The sequence below is a fragment of the Schistocerca piceifrons genome, chromosome 2 (genome assembly GCF_021461385.2).
Source record: "Schistocerca piceifrons isolate TAMUIC-IGC-003096 chromosome 2, iqSchPice1.1, whole genome shotgun sequence".
NCBI lineage: Eukaryota > Metazoa > Arthropoda > Insecta > Orthoptera > Acrididae > Schistocerca > Schistocerca piceifrons.
This window is the reverse complement of record NC_060139.1, coordinates 436,696,243-436,723,138: the sequence shown is the minus strand read 5'-3', so window position 1 is coordinate 436,723,138 and position 26,896 is coordinate 436,696,243. Positions and strand designations below refer to the sequence as shown.

The following is a 26,896-nucleotide window of genomic DNA, read 5'->3' as shown; positions in this document are numbered from 1 at the left end:
TGCAGTCCTGATTGTGGCGCTCACCTGCACGGCGCCAAACACGCATACGACCATCATTGGCACCAAGGCAGAAGCGACTCTCATCGCTGAAGACGACACGTCTCCATTCGTCCCTCCATTCACGCCTGTCGCGACACCACTGGAGGCGGGCTGCACGATGTTGGGGCGTGAGCGGAAGACGGCCTAACGGTGTGCGGGACCGTAGCCCAGCTTCATGGAGACGGTTGCGAATGGTCCTCGCCGATACCCCAGGAGCAACAGTGTCCCTAATTTGCTGGGAAGTGGCGGTGCGGTCCCCTACGGCACTGCGTAGGATCCTACGGTCTTGGCGTGCATCTGTGCGACGCTGCGGTCCGGTCCCAGGTCGACGGGCACGTGTACCTTCCGCCGACCACTGGCGACAACATCGATGTACTGTGGAGACCTCACGCCCCACGTGTTGAGCAATTCGGCGGTACGTCCACCCGGCCTCCCGCATGCCCACTATACGTCCTCGCTCAAAGTCCGTCAACTGCACATGCGGTTCACGTCCCCGCTGTCGCGGCATGCTACCAGTGTTAAAGACTGCGATGGAGCTCCGTATGCCGCGGCAAACTGGCTGGCACTGACGGCGGCGGTGCACAAATGCTGCGCAGCTAGCGCCATTCGACGGCCAACACCGCGGTTCCTGGTGTGTCCGCTGTGCCGTGCGTGTGATCATTGCTTGTACAGCCCTCTCGCAGTGTCTGGAGCAAGTATGGTGGGTCTGACACACCGGTGTCAATGTGTTCTTTTTTCCATTTCCAGGAGTGTATATAGACATGAAGAATAAAGATGTAGAATGTCAATAATTTTTGTTTTATTTAGAAAGCTTTAATAACTTTCACATAAAAAATTCAGAGGCTTTACTTCTCAGCAAGCCATCATGTTTTGAATGTGAAATAATGGATTTAGTGGGGCTGTCACTGGCCTGGCAACAATGGCTGCATTTTATCATTTTACAGACTGATTTCATATCTGTGTAGCTTGAAAATACACAAGGGGCAAAAATAGCTAATACTGAGAAATAATGAAATAAAGCGTTTATTTAAAAAATAAAAACTGCATCCGCAGGACGACGACTTTCATGAAGAAATTTGCGGCACCTGTGGAACCATATATACAGGAGATCTACTAACATGAAAGGAGAAATAGGTGTCTTCAGAACATTATGAACACAAAACACTGAAAACAATGGCTACACTATGTCACCCTTAAGCAGAACAGTCATACCATCTGTAGTAGTCACACATAACAATGAGAACATCATCTCATTACTGTAATTTCAATATAATCACTGTTGACACTTAAGCAGCAAAAGCAAAAAGTGTCAGTTAGCGGTAAGTTAAGACAGAGAAAATACAAGATAATGATTAGAGGCTCACCAAGCTTTGTGTGGGGTGTATTGAAGACCCCTATAGACTATCAGAATACTCATATGAGAATTATCAAGGTATAATTATTAGAACATACACACACCAAAAAAAGTTTTGCATCATCCTGGTTCCCAGAACTCCTGAAGATAGACATTAAGTGTGAATATTGTCTCACAGACACAGTCCCTTTGACTGTTCAGAGATGTCACTAACCCTGCCCAAAGATGTAAACAACCATGCATGAGCAGTGCCTATTAGACGGAAGGGGTCTGACAGCTGATCGATTCCAGTCATTCCACCAGGAAGGAGATACATGGCCCGTGTTGTCTGTAGTTCAACAATGCGTAGATGGTCAATACTGCGGTTTGATTGTGCCCGCATTGTAATTTATGCCAGGAAGGGCTCTCAACAAGGGAAGTGTCCAGGCGTCTTGGAGTGAACCAAAGCGATGTTGGTCAGACATGGAGGAGATACAAGCAGACAACCATGACACCATGCAGGGCGGTAGAGATGGGCCCAACAACATGCCGAATGGACCGCTCAGGACTGGCATAATGTTCTCTTCACCGATGAATGTCGTATATGTCTGCAACCAGACAGTCGTCAGAGATGTGTTTGGAGGCAACCTAGTCAGGCTGAACGCCTGGGACACTGTCCAGCGAGTGCAGCAAGGTGGAGTTTCCCTGCTGTTTTAGGGTAGCATTATGTGGGGCTGACGTACGCCATTGGTGGTCATGGAAGGCGTCGTAATGGTTGTTTGATATGTGAATGCCATCATTCGACCAATAATGCAACCATATTGGCAGTATATTGGTGAGGGATTCGCCTTCATGGATGACAATTTGCGCCCCCATAATGCACACCTTGTGAATGACTTCCTTCAGGATAATGACATCGCTTGACTAGGGTGGCCAGTATGTTCTCCAGACATGAACACTATTGAACATGCCTGAGATGGATTTAAAAGGGCTGTTTATGGGTGCTGTGACCCACCAACCACCCTAAGGGATCTACATCAAATAGCCCTTGAGGAGAGGGACAATCTGGACCAACAGTGCCTTGATGAACTTGTGGGTGGTATGCCATGACGAATACAGGCATGTATCAATGCAAGAGAGTGTGCTACTGGGTATTAGAGGTACCTATGTGTACAGCAATCTGGACCACCACCTGGTACAACATTCAATGTGTGGTTTCCATGAGCAATAAATAGGGCAGAAAGGATGTTTATGTCGATCTCTAGTCGCATTTTCTGTACATATTCTGGAACTCTCGGAACCAAGGTAATCCAATTTTTTTTTATGTGTGTATTTCTACATTAATTCTAGCAGCTGAATATAACTCAATCATTGATGCCAATTTTAATTTCAAACCATCTACTCATGACATGCATAATGTGTTTCGAACTATTCTGACTCTTGTGTTGCCTGCCTTGTGAAATTCACCAGTGTTGTGATGCCCAATAATCAGAACTGAATGCAGATGCACACAAATCTTATCACTTATCACTATTGTGGGGGGCTGATTTCTTCTTTGAAGTATGCTATTGAATGGGATTAATCTCTTCTCAGTAGCATGTTTCTCACTACAGTAAATAGTGAAATATGTAGGGACTTCAGGAAGTAAGTTACACATCATTCAACATGAAGACCATTGCACAAGAGCATGGTGCATTGTCAAAAGAGGGTACATGATCTAGGTTTGCTGCAGTCACAGTTCTGCTATGATGAGGCTCACAGGTGCTTCACACTGTGTGATTGAAATTGTCTAGGAACAGGAAACAAACTCCAAAGTTGAAGTACATGGAACAGTACAGTTCTTGTGGGCAAAGTGTCTTAACTGTGCTCAGATTCACCATGAGAATCTGCAAGTATATGCATAAAATGCAGTGTCTCATCCAATTGTAGTGAAAGAGTGCCAACAGTTTGACCGAGGCTACACAGACATGGGTAATACTGAGCCATCATGCCATCCAGATCTTTTACAGCAAGCTGAAAGAACATTGGGGGGGGGGGGGGAGAGGGGGGGGGGATTTTTCAACAATCTACATCTACATGTACATTTATACTCCGCAAGCCACCCAACGGTGTGTGGCGGAGGGCACTTTACGTGCCACTGTCATTACCTCCCTTTTCTGTTCCAGTCCCGTATGGTTCACGGGAAGAACGACTGTCTGAAAGCCTCAGTGCGCGCTCGAATCTCTCTAATTTTACATTCGTGATCTCCTCGGGAGGTATAAATAGGGGGAAGCAATATATTCGATACCTCATCCAGAAACGCACCCTCTCAAAACCTGGCGAGCAAGCTACACCGTGATGCAGAGCGCCTCTCTTGCAGAGTCTGCCACTTGAGTTTGCTAAACATCTCCGTAACGCTATCACGGTTACCAAATAACCCTGTTTCGAAACGTGCCGCTCTTCTTTGGATCTTCTCTATCTCCTCCGTCAACCTGATCTGGTACGGATTCCACACTGATGAGCAATACTCAAGTATAGGTGGAACGAGTGGTTTGTAAGCCACCTGCTTTGTTGATGGACTACATTTTCTAAGGACTCTCCCAATGAATCTCAACCTGGTACCCGCCTTACCAACAATTAATTTTATGTGATCATTCCACTTCAAATCGTTCCGCACGCATACTCCCAGATGTTTTACAGAAGTAACTGCTACCAGTGTTTGTTCCGCTATCATATAATCATACAATAAAGGAGCCTTCTTTCTATGTATTCGCAATACATTACATTTATCTATGTTAAGGGTCAGTTGCCACTCCCTGCATCAAGTTTCTATCCGCTGCAGATCTTCCTGCATTTCATTACAATTTTCTAATGCTGCAACTTCTCTGTATACTACAGCATCATCCGCAAAAAGCCGCATGGAACTTCCGACACTATCTACTAGGTCATTTATATATATTGTGAAAAGCAATGGTCCCATAACACTCCCCTGTGGCATGCCAGAGGTTACCTTAATGTCTGTAGACGTCTCTCCATTGATAACAACATGCTGTGTTCTGTTTGCTAAAAACTCTTCAATCCAGCCACACAGCTGGTCTGATATTCCGTAGGCTCTTACTTTGTTTATCAGGCGACAGTGTGGAACTGTATCGAATGCCTTCCAGAAGTCAAGGAAAATAGCATCTACCTGGGAGGCTGTATCTAATATTTTCTGGGTCTCATGAACAAATAAAGCGAGTTGGGTCTCACACGATTGCTGTTTCCGGAATCCATGTTGATTCCTACAGAGTAGATTCTGGGTTTCCAAAAACGACATGATACGCGAGCAAAAAACATGTTCTAAAATTCTACAACAGATCGACGTCAGAGATATAGGTCTATAGTTTTGCGCATGTGCTCAACGACCCTTCTTGAAGACTGGGACTACCTGTGCTCTTTTCCAATCATTTGGAACCTTCCGTTCCTCTAGAGACTTGCGGTACACGGCTGTTAGAAGGGGGGCAAGTTCTTTTGCGTACTCTGTGTAGAATCGAATTGGTATCCCATCAGGTCCAGTGGACTTTCCTCTGTTGAGTGATTCCAGTTGCTTTTCTATTCCTTGGACACTTATTTCGAGAATATTCACACAGCAATTCTTGAATAGCGCCTTGGCCAAGGAGCAAATTTCTATTGTTGGGGTAGAACATTCAATTGCTTACAGAGACTTGGCAACCATGTTCAAAAATAGTGTTATGTATGTGTGTCACTTTGAAGCATACTGCAGTATTCAGTAAAAGTTACATAGCCTGCCATAATAATGTGCAACCTACTTTTTAAAGGCCCCTTGTAACATAGTGTTTGATACGCTGAAGGACACAATAATAGCTGCTTTAAGATGACATTTATTTCAAAAGTTTTAGTGTGGTTTTTGCACTTCTAATGACTTCCTAGTGCATGTTGTGTCATAAGTAAAAATTTTAAATTATGAATAAAAAATGTCGTGTGACTAGGGCCTCCCGTTGGGTAGACCGTTCGCTGGGTGCAAGTCTTTCGAGTTGATGCCACTTTGGCGATTTGTGCGTCGATGGGGATGAAATGATGATGAGTAGAACAACACAACACCCAGTCCCTGGGAAAATCTCCGACCCAGCTGGGAATCGAACCCGGGCCCTTAGGATTGACATTCTGTCTCGCTGACCACTCAGCTACCGAGGGCAGACAATTATGAATGACATAGCTAAAAAACACTCACACACAAAAGTATTGGAGTGCTGATTGCAGAATATGTCTTGAGGGAAATCATTTTGAGCATCTGGCTTAGAACTATATCTTGGCTTCAAACCAGAGACTGGGATTGTTTCTGGGTACAATTTTGCAACTAGGGAACTGTGCTTGCACCCCATGTGCATTGCTGGCTACTTTCACCAGTTGAACCAACTGTCTAAAGAAACTATTTTAGCCATTCATTTCGTATTCATATCAGTAACAGAATACCTAGTCAGAAGAGTTTATATCGGGAAGCCCGTTATGTAGTTATGAATCTACAGCCATTTCTGATGATTTTTCGTGGGAGTAATATAGCATTTTACAGCAGAGCATATTACATGATTATTGATAAGTAATATGCATACTAGTACCAGAAAGCCATGGACACTTGGTCATAAATAGTGTAGAATGGTTGCAGTTGTGTTATCCGCTGGCTCCATTGAATAAACTCAAAGTGATGTAAGAAAACCATGGAAACCCAAATCTGGATGGCTGGGCAGAGTGAACCTGATCCAGATATTAGGTCAGTACCCTAAGAGCGCTGGCCGCTCTGGTCGAGCGGTTCTAGGCACTTCAGTCTGGAACCACATGACTGCTACAGTCGCAGGTTCGAATCCTGCCTGACTGATGACCTCAGATGTTAAGTCCCATAGTGCTTAGAGCCATTTGAACCATTTTGAACCCTAAGAGCTTCACTACCTCATTTGGTTGGGGATATTATACAGTTTTCTTTGTTTTACACACAAATAGCTTATGATGACTAATAACATAAAAATATAGTTCTGCTCTTTATTGCCACACACATGAAGGACACCCATTGATAATTTCTGGACCATGAAACTGTTGCTGTTCCCCTTGTGATGACTACAACCTATTTGGACAACCAATACAAGTATGCTCCATGTTTACTGTACTCCCTGTCTTCCTCTCTCACTTGAAGAAACTGTCAGCAAGGCATTATTATGATGCACTGTAGATCCTGAAACATGACTTTCTTGCAAAAACTGTTATCATATGTGGGAATGCAACAGTGTGTTGTAGTTAACCCCTGTCATTATTACCCCCAACTCTGAGTACTCCAGGTAATCTTTTACTGCAGAATATGGGTTAGTTATTAGGAAATTTTTAGCTGCCTTTCTGAAAAGATGAATTTTAGTAATTTCTTTCATTTCCATGGGAAATTTATGATACAATTTTATTACGAAATAGAAAATGCTGTTTTGAACTTTTTGTTTGTTTCTCCTTGGTGAGGGTAAGCCCATATTACCTTTTTTATTGTTATGTATAGAACTGTTGGTGAAATATTCAGCAATGTTACCTCTGATATGCACCATAGATTGGTAGATGTGCTTACTTGGTGCAGTAAGGATGTCCAGTGGCTTACAGTGAGCCCAATTAATGCTTCTAGTTATTATTCTGATGATCTCTTTCTGAAGTTAAAAAATGTGTGTCCATGTTTCACGCCTTTAATCCCCAGAAAAGAAACCAAGAATAGTAAGAATAGTACAGGGTGTTCAACAGAGGAGTCTCTGATTTCAAAATTAAAAATCTTGAAAACTAAGATTGAGAGATGAATGCAAGAACAGCATGTATATCGTGAAAGCTGTAAAATTTGATACAGAAGTTTCGAAATAGTTTGAAACCCTGTTAGAAGATGGCACTGTAATCAAAATGCACAGTTCCTATAAATAGTGGGGTGCAGCTCAGAACGATCAGTTCCACTGTCAAAAAATGAAAGGAGGTTAGCATTCCGAAGAAAGAGCTTGAAATCATGTATTCTATTATTGAACAAAATGTGTTTTTGGTATTGGAATACCACACGTTTAAACACAGTCCTATAGTAACAAGGCAAAGTTTTCAAACATGATTTAGTGTTACAGAAAGACCCAATGTGACAACCTTTCGCAAACTCATTGTCAAATTCCAATGGACAGATAGCATGGCTGATGATTTAGCAGGACCCAGGTACTGTAGTTACTCATGAAAATGTCGACATGGTTTCTGGAATTATTCAGCAAAATCCAAGGAAATCTATCTGAAGAATTGCAGCACCAACTGCTTTGAAGCATTCCAGAGTGCAGAAAATACTGAGACAGAGACTACCATGTTTCCATTCAAAATCCAAAGCCATAAGGCCATACCTGTACGAGCTGTGCGACAGTGGGGTGAATTGGCAAACCAGATTCTCAAAACAATTGGTAATGAAGGATTTGATGTTGGCTGTGTCTGGTTCACAGATGGAGCACACTTCCACTTGAATGAAGTTACGAATAAACAAAACTGGTGAATGGGGTTCTGAAAGTCCACATTTGTTTGTAGCAAAACCATTGTAATCTCTCAAAGGTACTGTTTTGGCTGCAGTATGCAGAAGATACATTATTGGCCATTTTCCCATGTGATATATGATCACCAGTGAACATTATGTTGCAATTTTGGACAGTTTGTCTCACACAAATAACCTTAGAGGATCGACCTTGCAACGAGTGGTTCATGCAAGATGGGCCAGACCACAACGCACCAAACAGGTTTTTTGTTTTCATGATAAATACTTTGGGAATAAAGTTGTTGTAATGGATTACTGCAAATTTAGTGGTGCAGGGATGGATTTGTCTCCATTTTCCCCCAATCTGACTCCTTGTGGCTACTTTTTGTGGGGTACATTGAAAGACACAGTTTATTGGAACCAGCTCACCTTGCTGAACATGCTTCAGTTGGCGATCTGTGTGGCTTGTGAATCTATTTATGCACAGACACTACAGTATGTGGTGGTAAATTTCGTTGTTCATATGCGTCACCTCTTAATGCGAGTGGACAACATTTCGAAAAGCGTGTGATATGATTGCAATGACTGTTTGCAGGGGATGAGTTTAACTATGGGTTCTGATACTGTATGAGGTGCACAGCATACAGTACCACCTGTTAGCAGCTTTTCAAACTACTTGGAAACTTCTGTATGAATTTCCCAATAAACACGCCTCATTTTGCACTCATCTATCAGTCTTAGTTTTTAAGATATCTAATCTTGAAGTCAGGATCCCCTTCACTGGACACACTGTATGTCACCAAGAGATACTGGCTTTTACAAATGGATGATAAAATGCTAATTGCATAACATGCTGATGACATTACTTTTGCCATTATCTTCTGTGCTCGTCCCATGTTGATTGAGTAAGAGTATTCATACCTAAAAACTTTATGCTTGTCAGACAGTCTATAGTTTTTTCACCTATTCCTAATGTGACGGAGTTGTTTTCCCTCTTTGTATTGAAGTACATATTGTTCATTTTTTAAACATTCAGCCTATTATTTAATGCCCAACAGTAAACATTCTAGAGGGTTTCTTTTGCTTTCCCTAATAGGAGCCCTGGTGTTATATCAGTGACTATGATGTTGTTGTCACTACCAAAGAGAACTTTTTCTCCAAGCCTTGCACTATGTAGGAAGTCATTCATATATATTAAGAATAGGAGCAGACTCTATATACTTTCCTGAGAAATACCTATGTTTGTGTTTCTTGTCTGACAACTATTTAAAACCTTATCATCAATAGACATATGGACTGTTTCTACTTTTTGCACACTGCTTTCCGAGTAAGGCTGGAAGCACACTTTCAGTATTTCTCTTGCATCTAGTGCTTCTAGCTTGTTTCACAGTATTTTATGGCCAACAGTGTCAAAAGCCATGCGCACGTCTAAGAATATACCTGTCAAGAGCTTCAGGTACCACTATTGTGAACTCAGTGATGGCCAGTATTGTACTTCTGCCACTTCAGAAACCAAACTATGCTTCCAGAATGAGATTTTCACTCTGCAGTGGAGTGTGCGCTGATATGAAACTTCCTGGCAGATTAAAACTGTGTGCCTGACCGAGACTCGAACTTGGGACCTTTGCCTTTCGCGGGCAAGTGCTCTACCATCTGAGCTACCGAAGCACGACTCACGCCCGGTACTCACAGCTTTACTTCTGCCAGTATCTCATCTCCTACCTTCCAAAGTTTACAGAAGCTCTCCTGCGAATCCTTTCTTTCAGGAGTGCTATTTCTGCAAGGTTCGCAGGAGAGCTTCTGTAAAGTTTGGAAGGTAGGAGACGAGATACTGGCAGAAGTAAAGCTGTGAGTACCGGGCATGAGTCGTGCTTTGGTAGCTCAGATGGTAGAGCACTTGCCCGCGAAAGGCAAAGGTCCCGAGTTTCGAGTCTTGGTCGTGCACACAGTTTTAATCTGCCAGGAAGTTTCAAACTATGCTTGTTTAATCCCCCTTATCATGGGGGTGAATATGACTCCATAAGCACACTAACAATATATTTATCTCCCTTGTTTTCCAAAGTATTGTTTTCAAAGCATATGACTGACCCTATGAGTCACTTGTATCCAGGATGTTTCATTCATTTTTATATTTACAACAAATTAAAGTTTATTCATGGTTTTTGCATTGAGTACCATGAAGGTTAGTATGACCCCAGTTTAAATTGTTTGTTTGTTCCTTGAATGTAACATTTGCGAAAATAGAATGATGACTGTTATATTTAACAGCTGTTATACAAAAAACTTGCAGCAGCGAAAATATTATTTCCTACTTATTTTTGTGCTCATTGTTAGGGTTTCTCGGATCAGCTGTTGTAACACCTTCCTAGTACCACTGTGGTCAATATGAACCTATACGCACATTATAAAATCATATATCCCTTGTTTTCAAAGCTATTTTCTTTTCTAAATACATGGCTTTCTCTCTCTGAATCAATTGTATCCAGTTATACTTTTTTCAGTTTCATATATACAACACATTATAATTTATTTTATGTCTTTAATGATGAGTATGACTAGGGGCCAATATGACCACAATTTAAATTTATTTTTGTTTCTTGAATATAGTATGTGTGAAAATAGAATCCTTAATGTTGCACTGAAAATTGTAATTTACATTTTGATGTTAGTTCTGTAAAGTATTATGAACATACCTGGTGTAAATTACTAGAGGTCTATTTGACCCCAGTGGTACTAAGTGAGAGAAAAAAGATTACCAGTAGGATGGTTAAAGGGGTTATATGTATATTAGCACAGTGTATGCCAGACAGCCACGTGCCTCATGTTCATTGTACTTCTTTTATTACATTGTTTGCCTGGGTCATTTACCAATGCTTAGTTGACTTCACTGGTTGCTCTCCATACAAAATAGTAAGGGCACAGTTTAGTCATCAGAAAAAATGTGGGGCGACGACATCCACCTGTGTTACCCCTCTGATACTGCACTAGTTCTTTGTCATCATTTATCACTTTTGTGGCCCTGTGTATATAATGATACTGTTATATGTCAAAGTAAACACTTTTACCTGTTTGAATAATTTCTGTACAAGCTTTTGAGCATTTTAGTCATGTGAATTTTCCAAAATTAGTGTATGAAACTAACTTCTTCATGTGTGTGAATTGTGTTTTTGTGTGCATTTCAGTTTTTATTATAAACAGATTGATCGTAGGGATGATGATGATGATGATGGTGTAATAGTTGTTCCTATTTATCTCCCAGGGAAGCAGGCCCATTGATGCTGTCTCCTACTGGGCAGTTCATAGTTCCTGCATCATGCCCTGGTTTTCTTGTTGTCAATTTTATAGACGGAAACATGGAAAAAGCTGAAGAACTCCTTGTCTGCTACCAACAGTAAGTCATTTCATTTACAGTTAGCTCTCCTCATTTGTTTCACTTTGGACACTAAACTGAATTTTTTTCTGAGTTCAGAAATTTTATAATTAAAGATACATTCTCCTGTATTCCATTTTATTTTGTATGCAGAAAGATTACATGATAAGGTCTCTCAAATTAAATATCTTAAGGATCAGGGATATTTATGTCTTATCAAAACTGAAAATATGGAATCATTTGCAGATCACAAGGTTTATATTTTGTGAATGAAATGTAAATATATTCTGCACTTGGGTGAATGTTATGTAAACATTTTTGATTTATCATTCTATCCTGATATCTACGCATACTGAACAACATTAGTCTTTCATACAGAATATTTACATGGTGAGTATATGGTTTCCAGAAGAGTGAAGTAGTATACAAGTAGCAAAATAAGAGAAATCCAGAAATGCTTCAGTCAAAATTTGTAAACCAAAATAGTTTCTGATAGTCAGCAGTTTGTTACAACACCTTTCAAGTAGTCAGTAGTAGAATAAGCAGCCTCTTGCTACAGTATGTGCATAATGGTTGATTGCTGACTAAACTATTGAACAAAACAGGCCATTCACCAGAAGATATGAAAATCTCAGTCAAGCCTCTCACATAACGTAATAGACTGTGAAATGTTTCACTAGGTTTTTATTACCTTGTCTGAGCTATCCTGTCAACTTTAGAACATTTGGATGGAATATGATAACACAGATGCACTGCAATGTACTTGGTGTTTCGTGTATTTACATCAAATTTTATCTTCAGTAAAAAATAAACACCTCCTCTAGTATAAATTTGAAGGAAGAAAAGATTGCAGTCCAGTAATAAATGTCACTACAGCACAAAACTCGCAATTTAGCAATAACAATCCACTGTGACTTCCGTAAAGATAGAATTATATTAAGAAAAAGTGATAAATATGGGTCAGAATTACTGCTCAGCATTTATTTTCAGAAGGTAGAATGTTTAGTACTGTTGCTAGACACACAAAAAAGTAAAATGATGACATTATCCTAACTTTTGGCACTATTAGTTCCTTCTTTGGGGAGGAGAGAGGGATAGAGTGGGAAAGAAGCACAGAGAGGTCACTCAGACTCCAGAATCTGTAGGACCCATCTTGTTCTCATTACAGGAGGGTCCATCTCACTGTGGGGTCTTTTCTAAGAAGTCTTTGCTTGTAGGAAAGGGAGAGGGGAGAGCAGGCTAGAACATGGCAGAGGGGTGGTGTGGGTAGAAGGAGGGACAGCAGAGGAAAGGTTTTGGAAAATTTCTGTTGATGCAGAACATGAAGCTTATGGTAGTGCAGGAAACTTCTAGGAAAATCACTAAAAAAGTAGTGCAGGGCAAAAAGGAAGGATCCTCCCCCTTTACCTTCCACTTTCCTGGAGAAGGTGTGGCCAGGGAAAAAAACTCTTGTTTTGTACAGCTGAATGCCTAAGCAGATTGGGGCTTATTATCAGGTACTGGGACACCTAACACTTCCTAACACCTTAAATTGTGGGTTTGCAACCCATCACTATTAGCTAAAGGTCTTGGAATGCAGTAAGGTTGCCTTGGTTCCCAGTACATCTCCGAGATACAGGGGACTGGGGAACACCAAGGTTAATTTGCATTGCACATCATTTAGATAATCGAGAGTCAAGTTAGTATACACGCTTGCTCGATTTTCTTCACATTGACTTTCAGAGCTCCTCATAAGAAAAGGACAAAAAAAAAGGTCATCCCTCTGAGCGTTCATAAGTATCTCCTGCTAATTCTTAGCAACCAATTTCCTTTTAATTTTTGAGGGGGATATGTCCTGACAAGTTTGTGGTATTGTTTTAATACTTTGGAGATTGTCTTTCATCTATTAAAAATCAATGTCATCATCACAAAAATATGAAATTTTATTTAAAAAGGAGCTGAATTTTAGTATGTAATTGCTCAAGATGATGCAGCGCATTGTTGAGAGATGGAAGTTGTTAAACATGAATTTATTTAATTGACAATAGCTGTTTCTATTTATTGCAAGTTTTTTGTTAGTGTCTACTCTGACTCATACCACATGCCTGAAGGTTGTCCACTTTGGTGAGATCTTTGTACTTTGGTGACTGAATGTATGAATAAATGAACTAGCTTTAGTTTACATTAATTGCCTTTAATTAAGACATCTCATTGTATTACGATCTATGGAAATTTAACATTAGCAATCTGAAATTAGACTTTCTAAAGCTTAAGCTTTCACCTCCTTCATTTGTTCCAGTCAATGAAGGAATTGTCTATTCAAAATTTTAACTTAATGAAACAAAGGCAAGGCAACCCCTAAAGATTGACAAGTTCTCAAATGTTCTACTGGAAAGCAACTTTTTTCATATAAGTTTATTTCAGTTATTTTGTTTGCAATGACTTTCAGCCACTTTCCTGGAAATTGTCAGTTTTCATTAATTTAACTAACATATGATCTTAATTTCTGATAGTATGTAATTTGCTATTGCTAAGATTATATTGAGGTCAGGATGTGACCCGAAAGGATGATGGGTGAATGGGGCTGTTGGCAAGACAGGATGGAGTGGTTTTCCTCTGATGGGACATGGGTGCAGTGGTGGTGGTCAGTAAAACATCCCTCATTAGTACACTTCTTTATTTATGACAATTACAAAGATGGATTTGTAGCTTGAGAGGAGGCTGGTGCTCTTGGTAACACAGCCAGCCTCAGTCGCTGGAGTTTGTCAGCGACAGTGGTAACCCATTAGGAAGGTGGTGTGTCCTGGGGGCTGCATGTGCTTGTGTCAGTGCAACCACAGATTCGGCATTGTTGGTGATGAGTGGAAGGAAACTCCCCAGGCTATCTGGCTGCTCCCGTTGCAACAGCATGCAACACTTCGGATCAGACAATGCAAACCCACATCTTCTGGCATGGCTGAAGAGTGTGCCGTGAGCTTGTTCTGGGTGCTGCACAGCAACAGTGTAGGCCCATGCAGGCCCACATTGGCCAGTGGATAGGGACAGCACAGCTGGACAGCTAGGTGGCCCAGGCTGAAACCCATGGCCAACCAACAAGGTGGCCGTCAGCAGAAAGTAGTCATCCAGTGAGTAACTCGACTGTGCGATGGTGCCAGGTTGACTGCCCCAGTAACCATAGCAGGCTGTAAAAGCCGGGTGCTACTGTTGGGCAATAGTGACTTCATATGCTCCAGTTTTTCTTGTACTCAGCTCCTTTGGAAGCCCTGCAGTATCTGTAAGATGTTTCAGCTTGGGATTTCAGAGACACTGGTTGGTGTCTTCCTCTTTGTCAGTGTCCTGAATGAGTGTGCTTGCTTCCTGAATATGTGCTTTTTTCACATAGCAACAGGTCATCAGATTAATGAACACTTGTCTCTCTACAATGCCATTCTGCTCTGATTGGCATAGGAACAATTCATCCCCCCCCCCAAAGTCATGGTGCAATACTCCTACCCCATTTGAAAAATCCAGTCACTGGTTTGTGACCAATTTACATTTTTGGACAAGAGCATCTTAACATGTGTTTCATGAGTTGCCATAAAAAACACAATATTCCCTGCTCTCCCTACTTTAATTCAATGTAAACCACATGGGTCATTGGCTGCTTAATAACTTGAATGACATTTTCTAAGATTGCCGTTTTCCACTTGAGCTAGGTACAGTTTATGCAAAGTAGAGTTATAACAACAATGGTGCCAAAACTGAGACATGCATTGTCATGATTTATGTTGCTGCTTTTCTTGGTATCACAACACAAACAGAACAGTACAACACCTTGGACTATAGCAAATGTGTTGTGTCATGCAGGGATATTGTCAATATTCCCAAGGAAAAACTGAAGGGTGAGTGGGCTCAAGTGTTTTTTTTTTTTTTTTTTTTTTTTTTTTTTTTTTTTTTTTTTTTTTTAAGTGCATTATCTGAAAACTACCTTGAGCAGTTAAACAGAGAACCGACTCATGGTGATAACATATTAGACCTTCTGGTGACAAACAGACCCGCTTGACGGCTCAACACAAAAGTTTTATCTCGAGTACAGATAGTGTTGCGGATCAGTGGACAAAGTTCAAAACCATCCTACAATGTGCATTAGATGAGAATGTGCCAAGCAAGATCGTAAGAGATGGAAAAGAGCCACCGTGGTACAACAACCAAGTTAGAAAACTGCTATGGAAGCAAAGGGAACTTCACAGCAAATATAAACATAGCCAAAGCCTTGCAGACAAACAAAAATTACATAAAGCGAAATGTAATGTGAGGAGAGCTATGTGAGAGGCATTCAGCGAATTCGAAAGTAAAGTTCTATGTACTGACTTGGCAGAAAATCCTAAGAAATTTTGGTCTTATGTCAAAACGGTAGGTGGATCAAAACAAAATGTCCAGACACTCTGTGACCAAAATGGTACTGAAACAGAGGATGACAGACTAAAGGTCGAGATACTAAATATCTTTTTCCAAAGCTGTTTCACAGAGGAAGAGTGCATTGTAGTTCCTTCTCTAGATTGTCGCACAGATGACAAAATGGTGGATATCGAAATAGATGACAGAGGGATAGAAAAACAATTAAAATTGCTCAAAAGAGGAAAGGCCCCTGGACCTGATGGGATACCAGTTCAATTTTACAAAGAGTACGCGAAGGAACTTGACCCCCTTCTTGCAGTGGTGTACCGTAGGTCTCTAGAAGAGTATAGTGTTCCAAAAGATTGGAAAAGGGCACAGGTCATCCCCATTTTCAAGAAGGAATGTCCAACAGATGTGCAGAACTATAGACCTATATCTCTAATTTCGATCAGTTGCAGAATTTTGGAACACGTATAATGTTAGAGTATAATGACTTTTCTGGATACTAGAAATCTACTCTGTAGGAATCAGCATGGGTTTCAAAAAAGACGATCTTGTGAAACCCAGCTCGTACTATTCGTCCACGAGACTCAGATGGCCATAGATATGGGTTCCCAGGTGGATGCCATGTTTCTTGACTTCTGCAAGGTGTTTGGTACAGTTCTCCACAGACATTAAATGAACAAAGTAAGAGCATATGGACTATCAGATGAATTGTGTGATTGGAGTGAAGAGTTCCTAGATAACAGAATGCAGCATGTCATTCCAATGGAGAGAACTCTTCTGAAGTAAGAGTGATTTCAAGTGTGCCACAGGGGAGTGTCGTAGGACTGTTGCTATTCACAATACATATAAATGACCTTGTGGATAACATCGGAAGTTCACTGAGGCTTTTTGCAGATGATGCTGTAGTATATTATGAGGTTGTAACAATAGAAAATTGTACTGAAATGCAGGAGGATCTGAAACGAACTGACACATGGTACAGGGAATGGCAATTGAATCTCAATGTAGACAAGTGTAATGTGCTGCAAATACATAGAAAGGAAGATCCTTTATCATTTAGCTACAATATAGCAGGTCAGCAACTGGAAGCAGTTAATTCCATAAATTACCTGGGAGTAGGTATTAGGAGTGATTTAAAATGGAATGACCATATAAAGTTGATTGTCGGTAAAGCAGATGCCAGACTGAGATTCATTGGAAGAATCCTAAGGAAATGCAGTCTGAAAACAAAGGAAGTAGGTTACAGTACACTTGTTTGCCCACTGCTTGAATACTGCTCACCGGTGTGGGATCTGTACCAGATAGGGTTGATAGAAGAGATAGAGAAGATCCAATGGAGAGCAGTGTACTTCGTTACAGGATCATTTAGTAATCGTGAAAGTGTTACGGAGATGGTAGATAAACTCCAGTGGAAGACTCTGCAAGAGAGACGCTATGTAGCTCGGTATGGGCTTTTGTTGAAGTTTTGAGAACATTCTTTCACCGAGGAGTCAAGCAGTATATTGCTCCCTCCTGCGTATATCTTGTGAAGAGACCATGAGGATAAAATCAGAGAGATTAGAGCCCACACACAGGCATACCGACAATCTCTCTTTCCATGAAGAATATGAGACTGGAATAGAAGGGAGAACCAATAGAGGTACTCAAGGTACCCTCTGCCACACACCGTCAGGTGGCTTGCGGAGTATGGATGTAGATGTAGATGTAGGTATAACTGATGTGAAAAACATCATGAAAAGGGAAATTGGACTCCTTTATTCTTACATTCAGTAGTGCTACATTTCCAGAACTTATCAAGGTAGGTTTCATTCACCTAGTCATGAGGCATTGTACCCAGTCCAATACACTTTTTTAAATCCCTGCACTTTGGGCACGCCACTGTAGTGTGTAAAGGAGAAGCCACTTGTGGCATATGTCATAAGGCTGTCCACGAAGGCGTCAGTTGTCTATTGTAGTGACTGCAGTATGTACCTTGAAGAACAGAAGGTACAGGAGCTGAAAACTATAAAGTGTGTTCCGTACTGTGAGGCTAAAAGGATCTGTGCAGCAATACAACCTCAAGCTTTCTCAACTTTGTTTGTTTCAGTTATCAGACAAATCTGTTCAGAAAGCCGATACCTCAACACAAACAGAAGTTATCATTGGTAGCACAAGTACCAATGTTTATAAGTGCAGTTGCAATGGTCTATTGTTACTCTACCTTTAGTTCCCTCCAGAACATCATAAAAGGCACTCTTGCCTGAAAGGCTGACCCCAGTAAACAGGCACTACTGCCGCCTATCACTGTGACATCTGTTCCTTCAAGTCTCCTCTGGCAACTAAACCTAACGGAAAGTGTGAACCACAGAAGAAGACAATTAATACATTGTCAGACTATATAGATGTCATTCTCTCTGATGATTCCAATGATTCAACTTCAGAGACAATGGAATATGAAGTCTGTCTGGGACTACCATCTAGCCCTTAGACTAAGCCTCCAAATGTTTCAGGGTCCCCACCCAGTGAGAGACAGAGTAAAACAAAAACCTACTGATAAAAGGTTACCATATTAGTCGGTTCAGGATACATACAGAGGAACTGAAACTCCTAGTGAAGGGGAACATCCACTGCACTTATAAGAAACACATTTTAAACGTACTGACTCTTGTGATCTGGAGCTAGAGGGATAGCTGTGTTTGTCAGTGACACACATCATTCCTCTGCCCTATCTGTGGTTACTGACCTGCAAGCAGTTACCACTGAAGTTCACATGGGTGAAGAATTACTGTATGCTCCCATTATTTACCACCTGAGGAGACAATGGATTCTGAAGCTTCCAACAACTTCCCTGACCTTTTCTCCTACTGGGAGACTTCAGTGCCAATAAGGCATTATGGGATTCACACTTTACTTGCTAAAGGGGTTGAGTTTTAGGGAGCCTCATGATATCTGAGCAGCTGCACATCCTTGACATGGGCACTCTCATTCATTTTATCGCTGTTGCTGTGTCATCCTCAGTCCTCAGTCACTGTTCAGTGGGAAGTTACTGATGACCTTCAGTCCAGTGACCACTTCCCATTCTGAATTGATATACCCGATGAAGTAGTCCTTGAAAGGAAGCCACAAAAATGGATGATCAGCTGGACAAACAGGGTGAGCTGATTGTTTTTGAAGACTGAAGCAGTATTCAGTAAGAGGTAGGCCATGTCACACATATGGTCCACCATGGCACCTCCCAAAGGCCCCAAGTCATCTTGGAAATCATCCTGTACTTTGGTGGACCGATGAGTGCCACTCATCACTCCAGGTCAGGTGTGTGTCTCTGCGATAGTTTAAGTTCTGTCCAACAGTAGAAACCCTTGCAACCTTTTGAACAGTAAGTGCCAAAACTCAACACACAGTCCAGTAGAACAAGAAAAAGTCATAGCAAGCATTCTTGGTCTGTATCAAACACTGTATTTGTTTTATGAGTGTATGGGAAGCCATCAGAAGGATTTTCAGCAAATTTAATCAGTTACCCAAAGCAGCAATGCTGAAACACGGCTGTCACCAAACAACACCCAGAAACGCTGCCCAGACAACTGCACAGTGTTTTCCAATGACTACTGACACTGATAGCCACGACCCAGCTTCAACTGCAACCATGTGTACATGGAAAGGGATGATTTGGGGTTCAAGTCCAACAATTCTGAAACCTACAACTATTATTTCTCCATGTGTGAGCTAGATATAGCACTTATAACAATATACTTCAACAGTACATATAGTCCTGCTAATGGAAAAGCCACTTATAAAACTCTTATATGGGGAATTGTGTATATAGTACAATGTTACTCCTTTGATAGGATTAATTAATTAATTAATTTATTTATTTAGCACCCGTATTATCACATTCATGATATTGGACTTGTTAAAGTACAAAACAGTATAAAATATTAAATATTTACATCATGTACAAAATCTTATCATTTGTATCAACAAACTTCATGACAAAAACATTATTCTGCTTAATTAGATTTTAAAATTATATACATACAATCAGATAAAATAAAATCTAGTGAAGCACTTGGTTGATTTTACTAAAACTATTAAATACCTGTACTTTTGTTAAATAGGCATAGTAACATATGGCACAAAAGTTAGGTGCATAAGTAGGTACATACATTGATAAAAGAAGTTCAGTTTTATCTGGGAATGGTTTGATAATTATGAATTTTTTTAGAGAGCTACCGCTTTGAGCAAAATTGCAGATATTTATTAATGCTGTAGAAGCTGTTGTTTATTAGTAGATTTGTTAGTTCTTTTTGAATGCATTAATGATTGGCATTTTTTGATGTTGTTTGGCAATGCACCATAAAGAATTTTTGGTTTGTAAACAGCACTGTCCTGATACATTGATTTTCTGGGCACATCCCTATGATAGTCATTTCTGTTCCTTGTTTGATAATTGTGGATCTCACTATTCAAAGCTGAAACTTCATGTTTTTTAATGAAGCAGATACTGTCAAATATAAATATAGAGGTAAGGTCATGATTTTTAATTCCTTAAAGGTACCTCTACAGGATGCTCTGTAAGCAACATCATTTATTAATACTACAGCTTTCTTTTTAAGCTTAAAAGACTGCTTTGCAAAAGAGGTATTTCCGCAGAACACTATACCATACTTCAGTAGACTATGCATGTATGTGTAATAAGCACTTAACACTGTTTCAGTATTGCAGCAATCTTTAAGCATTCTTAATATGTAACAGTACTTGCTTAATTTTCTGTTAAGGATTTCTACATGTTTTTTCCATCTTGGATGCCCATCCACCCATAATCCTAAAAATTTTATGTGATTCTTTTGCTGAATTTGGCTATTTGATAATGTGAATTTTACATTGGTCCTTTTTTGGTTCCTTATATGGTTGAAATTCATCCGTACCGTTTTCTTGTCGTTGACAACTAGGCAGTTACCTTTAAACCATTTTTCTGCCACTTCTGCTGTTTTGTCGGTTTTTTCCTGCATCTCATAATCATTCTTCCATTTTATAATGAAGCTGGTATCATCAGCAAATGGTATAGTATCAGCTGTTGAAAACTGTTGTGGTAGGTCATTTATAAAAACCAGGAATAACAATGGTCCCAATACTGAGCCCTGGAGCTGGTGGTATCTTCTACACATATGTCCATAATGTATTTTTTAGTAGATTAACCAGTTTCTGCCCTTTACAATTGTCCTTGAAATTAACATTGAAATCCCCAAGCACAATTATGTATTTTGACTGACCATTTAGATGGTTCAGAAGATATTCCAATTTTTCAGAGAACAAGTCAGAATTGCCAGATGAGGACATATATGAACATGCAATTATAATTTTAGTATCTGTTAGTTCACATAAACAATATTCAAAATCTTTTTTCAATACAGCAGACATTTTTAAACCTTATTTCTTTTGATTTGATACCTGTTCTTACATATACAGGGTGTTACGAAAAGGTACGGCCAAACTTTCAGGAAACATTCCTCACACACAAAGAAAGAAAATATGTTATGTGGACATGTGTCCGGAAACGCTTACTTTCCATGTTAGAGCTCATTTTATTACTTCTCTTCAAATCACATTAATCATGGAATGGAAACACACAGCAACAGAACGTACCAGCGTGACTTCAAACACTTTGTTACAGGAAATGTTCAAAATGTCCTCCGTTAGCGAGGATACATGTATCCACCCTCCGTCGCATGGAATCCGTGATGCGCTGATGCAGCCCTGGAGAATGGCGTATTGTATCACAGCTGTCCACAATACGAGCACGAAGAGTCTCTACATTCGGTACCGGGGTTGCGTAGACAAGAGCTTTCAAATGCCCCCATAAATGAAAGTCAAGAGGGTTGAGGTCAGGAGAGCGTGGAGGCCATGGAATTGGTCCGCCTCTACCAATCCATCAGTCACCGAATCTGTTGTTGAGAAGCGTACGAACACTTCGACTGAAATGTGCAGGAGCTCCATTGTGCATGAACCACATGTTGTGTTGTACTTGTAAAGGCACATGTTCTTGCAGCACAGGTAGAGTATCCCGTATGAAATCATGATAACGTGCTCCATTGAGCGTAGGTGGAAGAACATGGGGCCCAATCAGGACATCACCAACAATGCCTGCCCAAACGTTCACAGAAAATCTGTGTTGATGACGTGATTGCACAATTGCATGCGGATTCTCGTCAGCCCACACATGTTGATTGTGAAAATTTACAATTTGATCATGTTGGAATGAAGCCTCATCTGTAAAGAGAACATTTGCACTGAAATGAGGATTGGCACATTGTTGGATGAACCATTCGTGGAAGTGTACCTGTGGAGGCCAATCAGCTGCTGATAGTGCTTGCTTACGCTGTATATGGTACGGAAACAACTGGTTCTCCCGTAGCACTCTCCATACAGTGACGTGGTCAAAGTTACCTTGTACAGCAGCAACTTCTCTGACGCTGACATTAGGGTTATCTTCAACTGCACAAAGAATTGCCTCGTCCGTTGCAGGTGTCCTTGTCATTCTAGGTCTTCCCCAGTCACGAGTCATAGGCTGGAATGTTCCGTGCTCCCTAAGGTGCTGATCAATTGCTTCAAACGTCTTCCTGTTGGGACACCTTCATTCTGGAAATCTGTCTCGATACAAACGTACCGCGCCACGGCTATTGCCCCGTGCTAATCCATACATCAAATGGGCATCTGCCAAATCCGCATTTGTAAACATTGCACTGACTGCAAAACCAGTCCAGAACAGATTGCATTTTTATTTTTTACACTCCCACAACTGTCAGAAACAGGTATGACTGTGCATGGAGCAGTCACTGGAGATGGGGCTGCCTCCACTGGAACTGGAAAAGAAACAGATGAGGGCACTGGAGTCCACTCCTTCACCCCCAGGGTGCCGAGAGCCTGGCTGGAGCAAAGCGGAGGTGGTAGCTGGAGAGGTGGGAGAGGTTGAAGCAGCAAGACATCCAGGGCTGGAGGCATAGCTGGTTCTGATGGCGCCACTAAAGATGGCCCCTAGTGGAGACCTTGTACATCCGATGACCGTGAGAGCCATGGACTGTAGGAGGAACCCAGATGGACAGCGACCAAATGATCGCCCTCACACAGGAAACCTAGCTGGAATGGGGGCAATGGGCCCGAGATTTGGAGGGGAGAGACTGACTGATCCTGGTGGAGATGGCAGTGTAAGGAGAGTCTGCAGTGGCTGCCCATGTAGTAGCTCAGCAGAGCTGTTCTGAGCAGTGGGAACAGCATGATAGCTGGCCAAAAACAACGTGAAGGCTTTGCCCGTGGAAGCAGAGTGTACCATGGCTGACATCTTCTCTTTGAAATTTTGCATTATCCATTATGCCTCCCCATTGTATTTTGGGTGGAATGGGGTGGTGAGCAGGCCTGTGATACCTTGGAGCTCATAAAAATGAGTGAACTATCTGGAAGTAAACTGGGGCTGTTGTCTGAAACAATGGGTGATGGGAAACCCTCGAAAGCAAAAATGTAAGACAAGGCCCAAATGATGTTTGTTGACATGGTAGAAGAGTGGATATAAGGAAACTTGGAGAATGAGTTGACCACAGTGAGGCACATCTGCTGCAAAGAAAAGGTGAGCAGAGGAAATTTGAAGACACTCCCAGGGGCGACAAGAAGGTTTGTAGAGGATGTTGTATGTATATGTGGACAGAAAGAACATCCAATCCTGAAGCTGTAGTGTTGGGAGTCTGGACTGAGGACCAAACAATGCAAATAACTGCTTTTGCTCCACGATCAAATGAAACTTTGTGCTGTACAGATAGGTATGGAATTTCTTCACTGCATACACAATAACTATTGCCTCTTTTTCTGAGTAATTGCACTGAGTCTGGGTGGGAATTTTGGAAATGAATGCAATTGGGTGTTCGGAGACATTGAGGTCCTGGTGAGAGAGCACTGCACTGACTCCATGCTGTGAGGCTCCAGTGGTGAGGAGAAGGGGCTTTCTCAGTGAGTACATGACAAGACAAAATGCCGATTGCAGAGCCTGCTTTAGGAAGAGAAATGCAATCTCATATGTAGGTGACCACATGAATCGAGCCCCCTTCTTACCCATGGTGTTGAGAGGGTTGGTGAGCTTGGCAGCTTGGGGCATAAAACTACCATAATAGCTAATCTTACCCACAAAGGACTGTAGTTCTTTCAGAATTTGGGACCAGGGCATGTTGTTGATGGCCGCATCTGATCTCTGGTTGGAGAGATGCCTTGTTTACTGGGGAAGAACCCAAGATACACCACTGAGTGTTGGATAAACTTACACTTACTGTGGTTACATTTCAGGCCCTAAGCCAATAAGCGAGAAAACAAGGAGTGCAAATTTTGCATGTGCTCGGCCATAGATACCCCTGTCATAATGATGTCATCTAAATAATTGCCATGCAAGGGAATATCCTGAATCAACTGTTCCAAGGAGAACTGAAAAACAACTGGGGCACTAGTGATTCCAAACAGAAGCCAGTTATACCAGTAGAAGCTGAAGGGTTTGTTAAACATCAGCAGGTCACAGGAATCTGAATGTACTGGCAGCTGTAATTATCCCTCCAACTGATCATCTTCGTATTACAGTCTCCATTCTGGAGCCTGGAGAATAGGTCCTCTGGTTGTTTAATTGGAGAAGAATCTATGATCAACTGATCGTTCACAGCTTTAAAATCACCACACAGCTTGGGAGAGCCATCTGGTTTTTTGACAATGATTAGGGGAGAAGTGCAGTGAGTGAAAGAAACTGGGTGACCATACTGAGGTGACCAGTCTGATCGTTCTGCCTTCACCATGTCCCAGAATATGAGAGGAATTGGGCATGCCTGTACAAAGCACAGGGCTGAATATAGCTTCAGTTGAAGGCATAACCCAACAGATGCCACCCAACCCAAATGTAGAGTGAACAAATACTGTAAAGGGGTTGTCAAACCTTTAGTGCCATGAGACAGAATATCCAGGGATACCAAACACATATTCTCAGAAGTGGAAAATCCAAATTTTCAAATGCATTTAACCCAAAAATGTTTTCTGGTGTGTTGGGACAAATCACTAAAACTGAAAGCTTGCAGGACACATTTTTATGTAAGACCTCAGTAAAAAACGTCCTGTGCTCCAGAATGTCACAACCACCATAGGCCACGACCTTCCTCTGAAATGGATACAATGAAGGAGAGCCCAGCATCGCATAGGTAGAACTACTGATCAGAGAAGAAGAGGATCCAGTATCCAACTGGAATGGTATTGCCCAATCCATCATGTACAGCATGAATGGGATGTGTTTTCCTGATGTCGGTGAAGCACATGTCAGTAGTGTGAATGAAGTCAGCCAGAGAAGATGACTCTTTGCGCACAGCCGTGATCTCACTGCATTGCTGCATGGGTGCAGTGGGGCACACAGAAGCATTGTGGACGTGAATGCAATAGGCAAAATGGATAACTGACCAGTGCAGGCAGCACAAGCATGAATGCTGAGTGGAACACTGAGGACACAAGGGAAGAAAAAACTACCCCGTGTACTTGCCAGACAGGGAGGAGACACAACTTACGAAAAGAAACTACAAATAGAAACATTCGATGTGTTGCTGTCCAACGTGGAAGGACTGTGGGGAACAAGTTGTTTGCCAGAATGCATGGGCAGTTTGCAGTTTTCCTGGTGCGTGCTTGTGATGTGTGGAGTGCTGACCTGGCTGTAACATCTAACATTGCAAAACAAGACTCCCCTCTACAGTCTGAGTCCTACATAAGTTCAGAAGCTGTAGTGGTTTTAAGATTTTTGTTCAAGGAAAGATCTGGTTGGTGCATAGCTTGTGTGCGCACTTCCCTATCCAGTGCAAATTGAAGAAGAGAATCTGTAATCGTAGATTCAGGATACTGTCTTCAAAAAAACATCTGTTGAGCAGATGAAAGTACAGTGACAACTAAGGCTGTGAAGTTCAGTGACCCTATCTTTATACAATTCTGATGGTAACTTTCACTGCTGATAGAATTCCAACCTAGCACACACAACCTGAGACTTGCTTCGACCGTGTTCTGACAACAAAGTGCAAATATCAGGTAATGACAAAATATTGGGATTCACAGTAGGAGACAACTTGTGGAGCAAAGCAAACACATCTTGAGAGGACTATGGCAGAAAAAGGATCTCTTCTGATTGGTGTCGTTTGCTTGGTACACTACAAAATTATGGTTGAAGTGCAGTAGATACGTGTTCCACTGATCACCATCATCCACAAAGGAAGGAAATGGAGGAACAGTGCTGGGCGAGTCACCTCTCGCAGACAATGCCAACACCTGTTGTTGTAGTAAAACCAAGTACTGACGCAAATGAAATACTGATACTGTTGCTCCATTAACTGCGTATCCAACTGACACTGTTCCTGTATTTGCACTAGCCACTGTCACAGCAATTCTAAGTTCATGATGTCAGAGTAATTGAAGCAAGGTAGGTCAAAAAATACTGGTCACCATGGTTGAGGTTTACCCTAACTAACACTCTTTATTCTGTATTCACTGGATAGACAAAGGGTGAACAAGAAGTACAGAATCACACAGTCCAAGAGTAGTCTGTGTCTGAGACGGAAGTTGTCATCACATAGCAGCCGGCATAATATGCATATCATATGGAGCATTAACAAGAACTCCGATTCCTAGCAGAACGCCTGCTTGTATCAGGCAGGTCAGCCATAGGATCCCACCAGGTAATGCAGTGATCACTTTGAGGGTGTGGATTCTTTCCAGCATTTGTCCTGTGGCAGCCACTCACAGCTCGCAATGACATTGGTGCTGTGGCCAGCAAGTATGGATCTATTTCGGACAGTTGTGGTAACTCCATCTCACTGTCTGAGTTGGTTAAATTTCATATTTTTCTCAGAATTTCAGTCATCTTGCACTTGCCAGATTAACAAATCCTATGAATGTGTTTTTATTTTTCTTCAGCTTTGCTTGCATTAACAAGTGCAACATCAGGATTGCCTCTCTAGTGCCTTTACCTTTCCTAAAGTCAAGCTGATCACCAGAGACAAGGGTAAGTTCAGGAGTGCCCCAGGGAAGTGTCATAGGACAGTTGCTATTTTCTGTATATGTAAATGGTCTGGCAGACAGTGTGTGCAGCAATCTGTGATTGTTTGCTAATAATGCTGTAGTGCACAGGAAGGTGTCAAAGATAAGCCACTGTACATTGCTCAAGATGACCTAGAGAAAATTTCTGGTTGGAATGATGAATGGCAGCTGAGTCTTTATGTAGAAAAATGTAAGTTAATTCACATGGGAAGAAAAAACAAACCTGTTATATTCGAACACA

General features: G+C 41.4%; 1 protein-coding gene across 2 annotated transcripts in view; it reads left to right on the top strand.

Moving 5' to 3' along the window:
* LOC124777296 (T-cell activation inhibitor, mitochondrial-like) overlaps positions 1-26,896 on the top strand; it is a 344,729-nt gene that overhangs the window by 278,087 nt on the left and 39,746 nt on the right. For both annotated transcript variants that reach the window (XM_047252648.1, XM_047252647.1), the window contains one exon: positions 11,119-11,250. In XM_047252648.1, the coding sequence (XP_047108604.1) occupies positions 11,119-11,250 (132 nt within the window). The remainder of the gene's footprint in view (positions 1-11,118; positions 11,251-26,896) is intronic.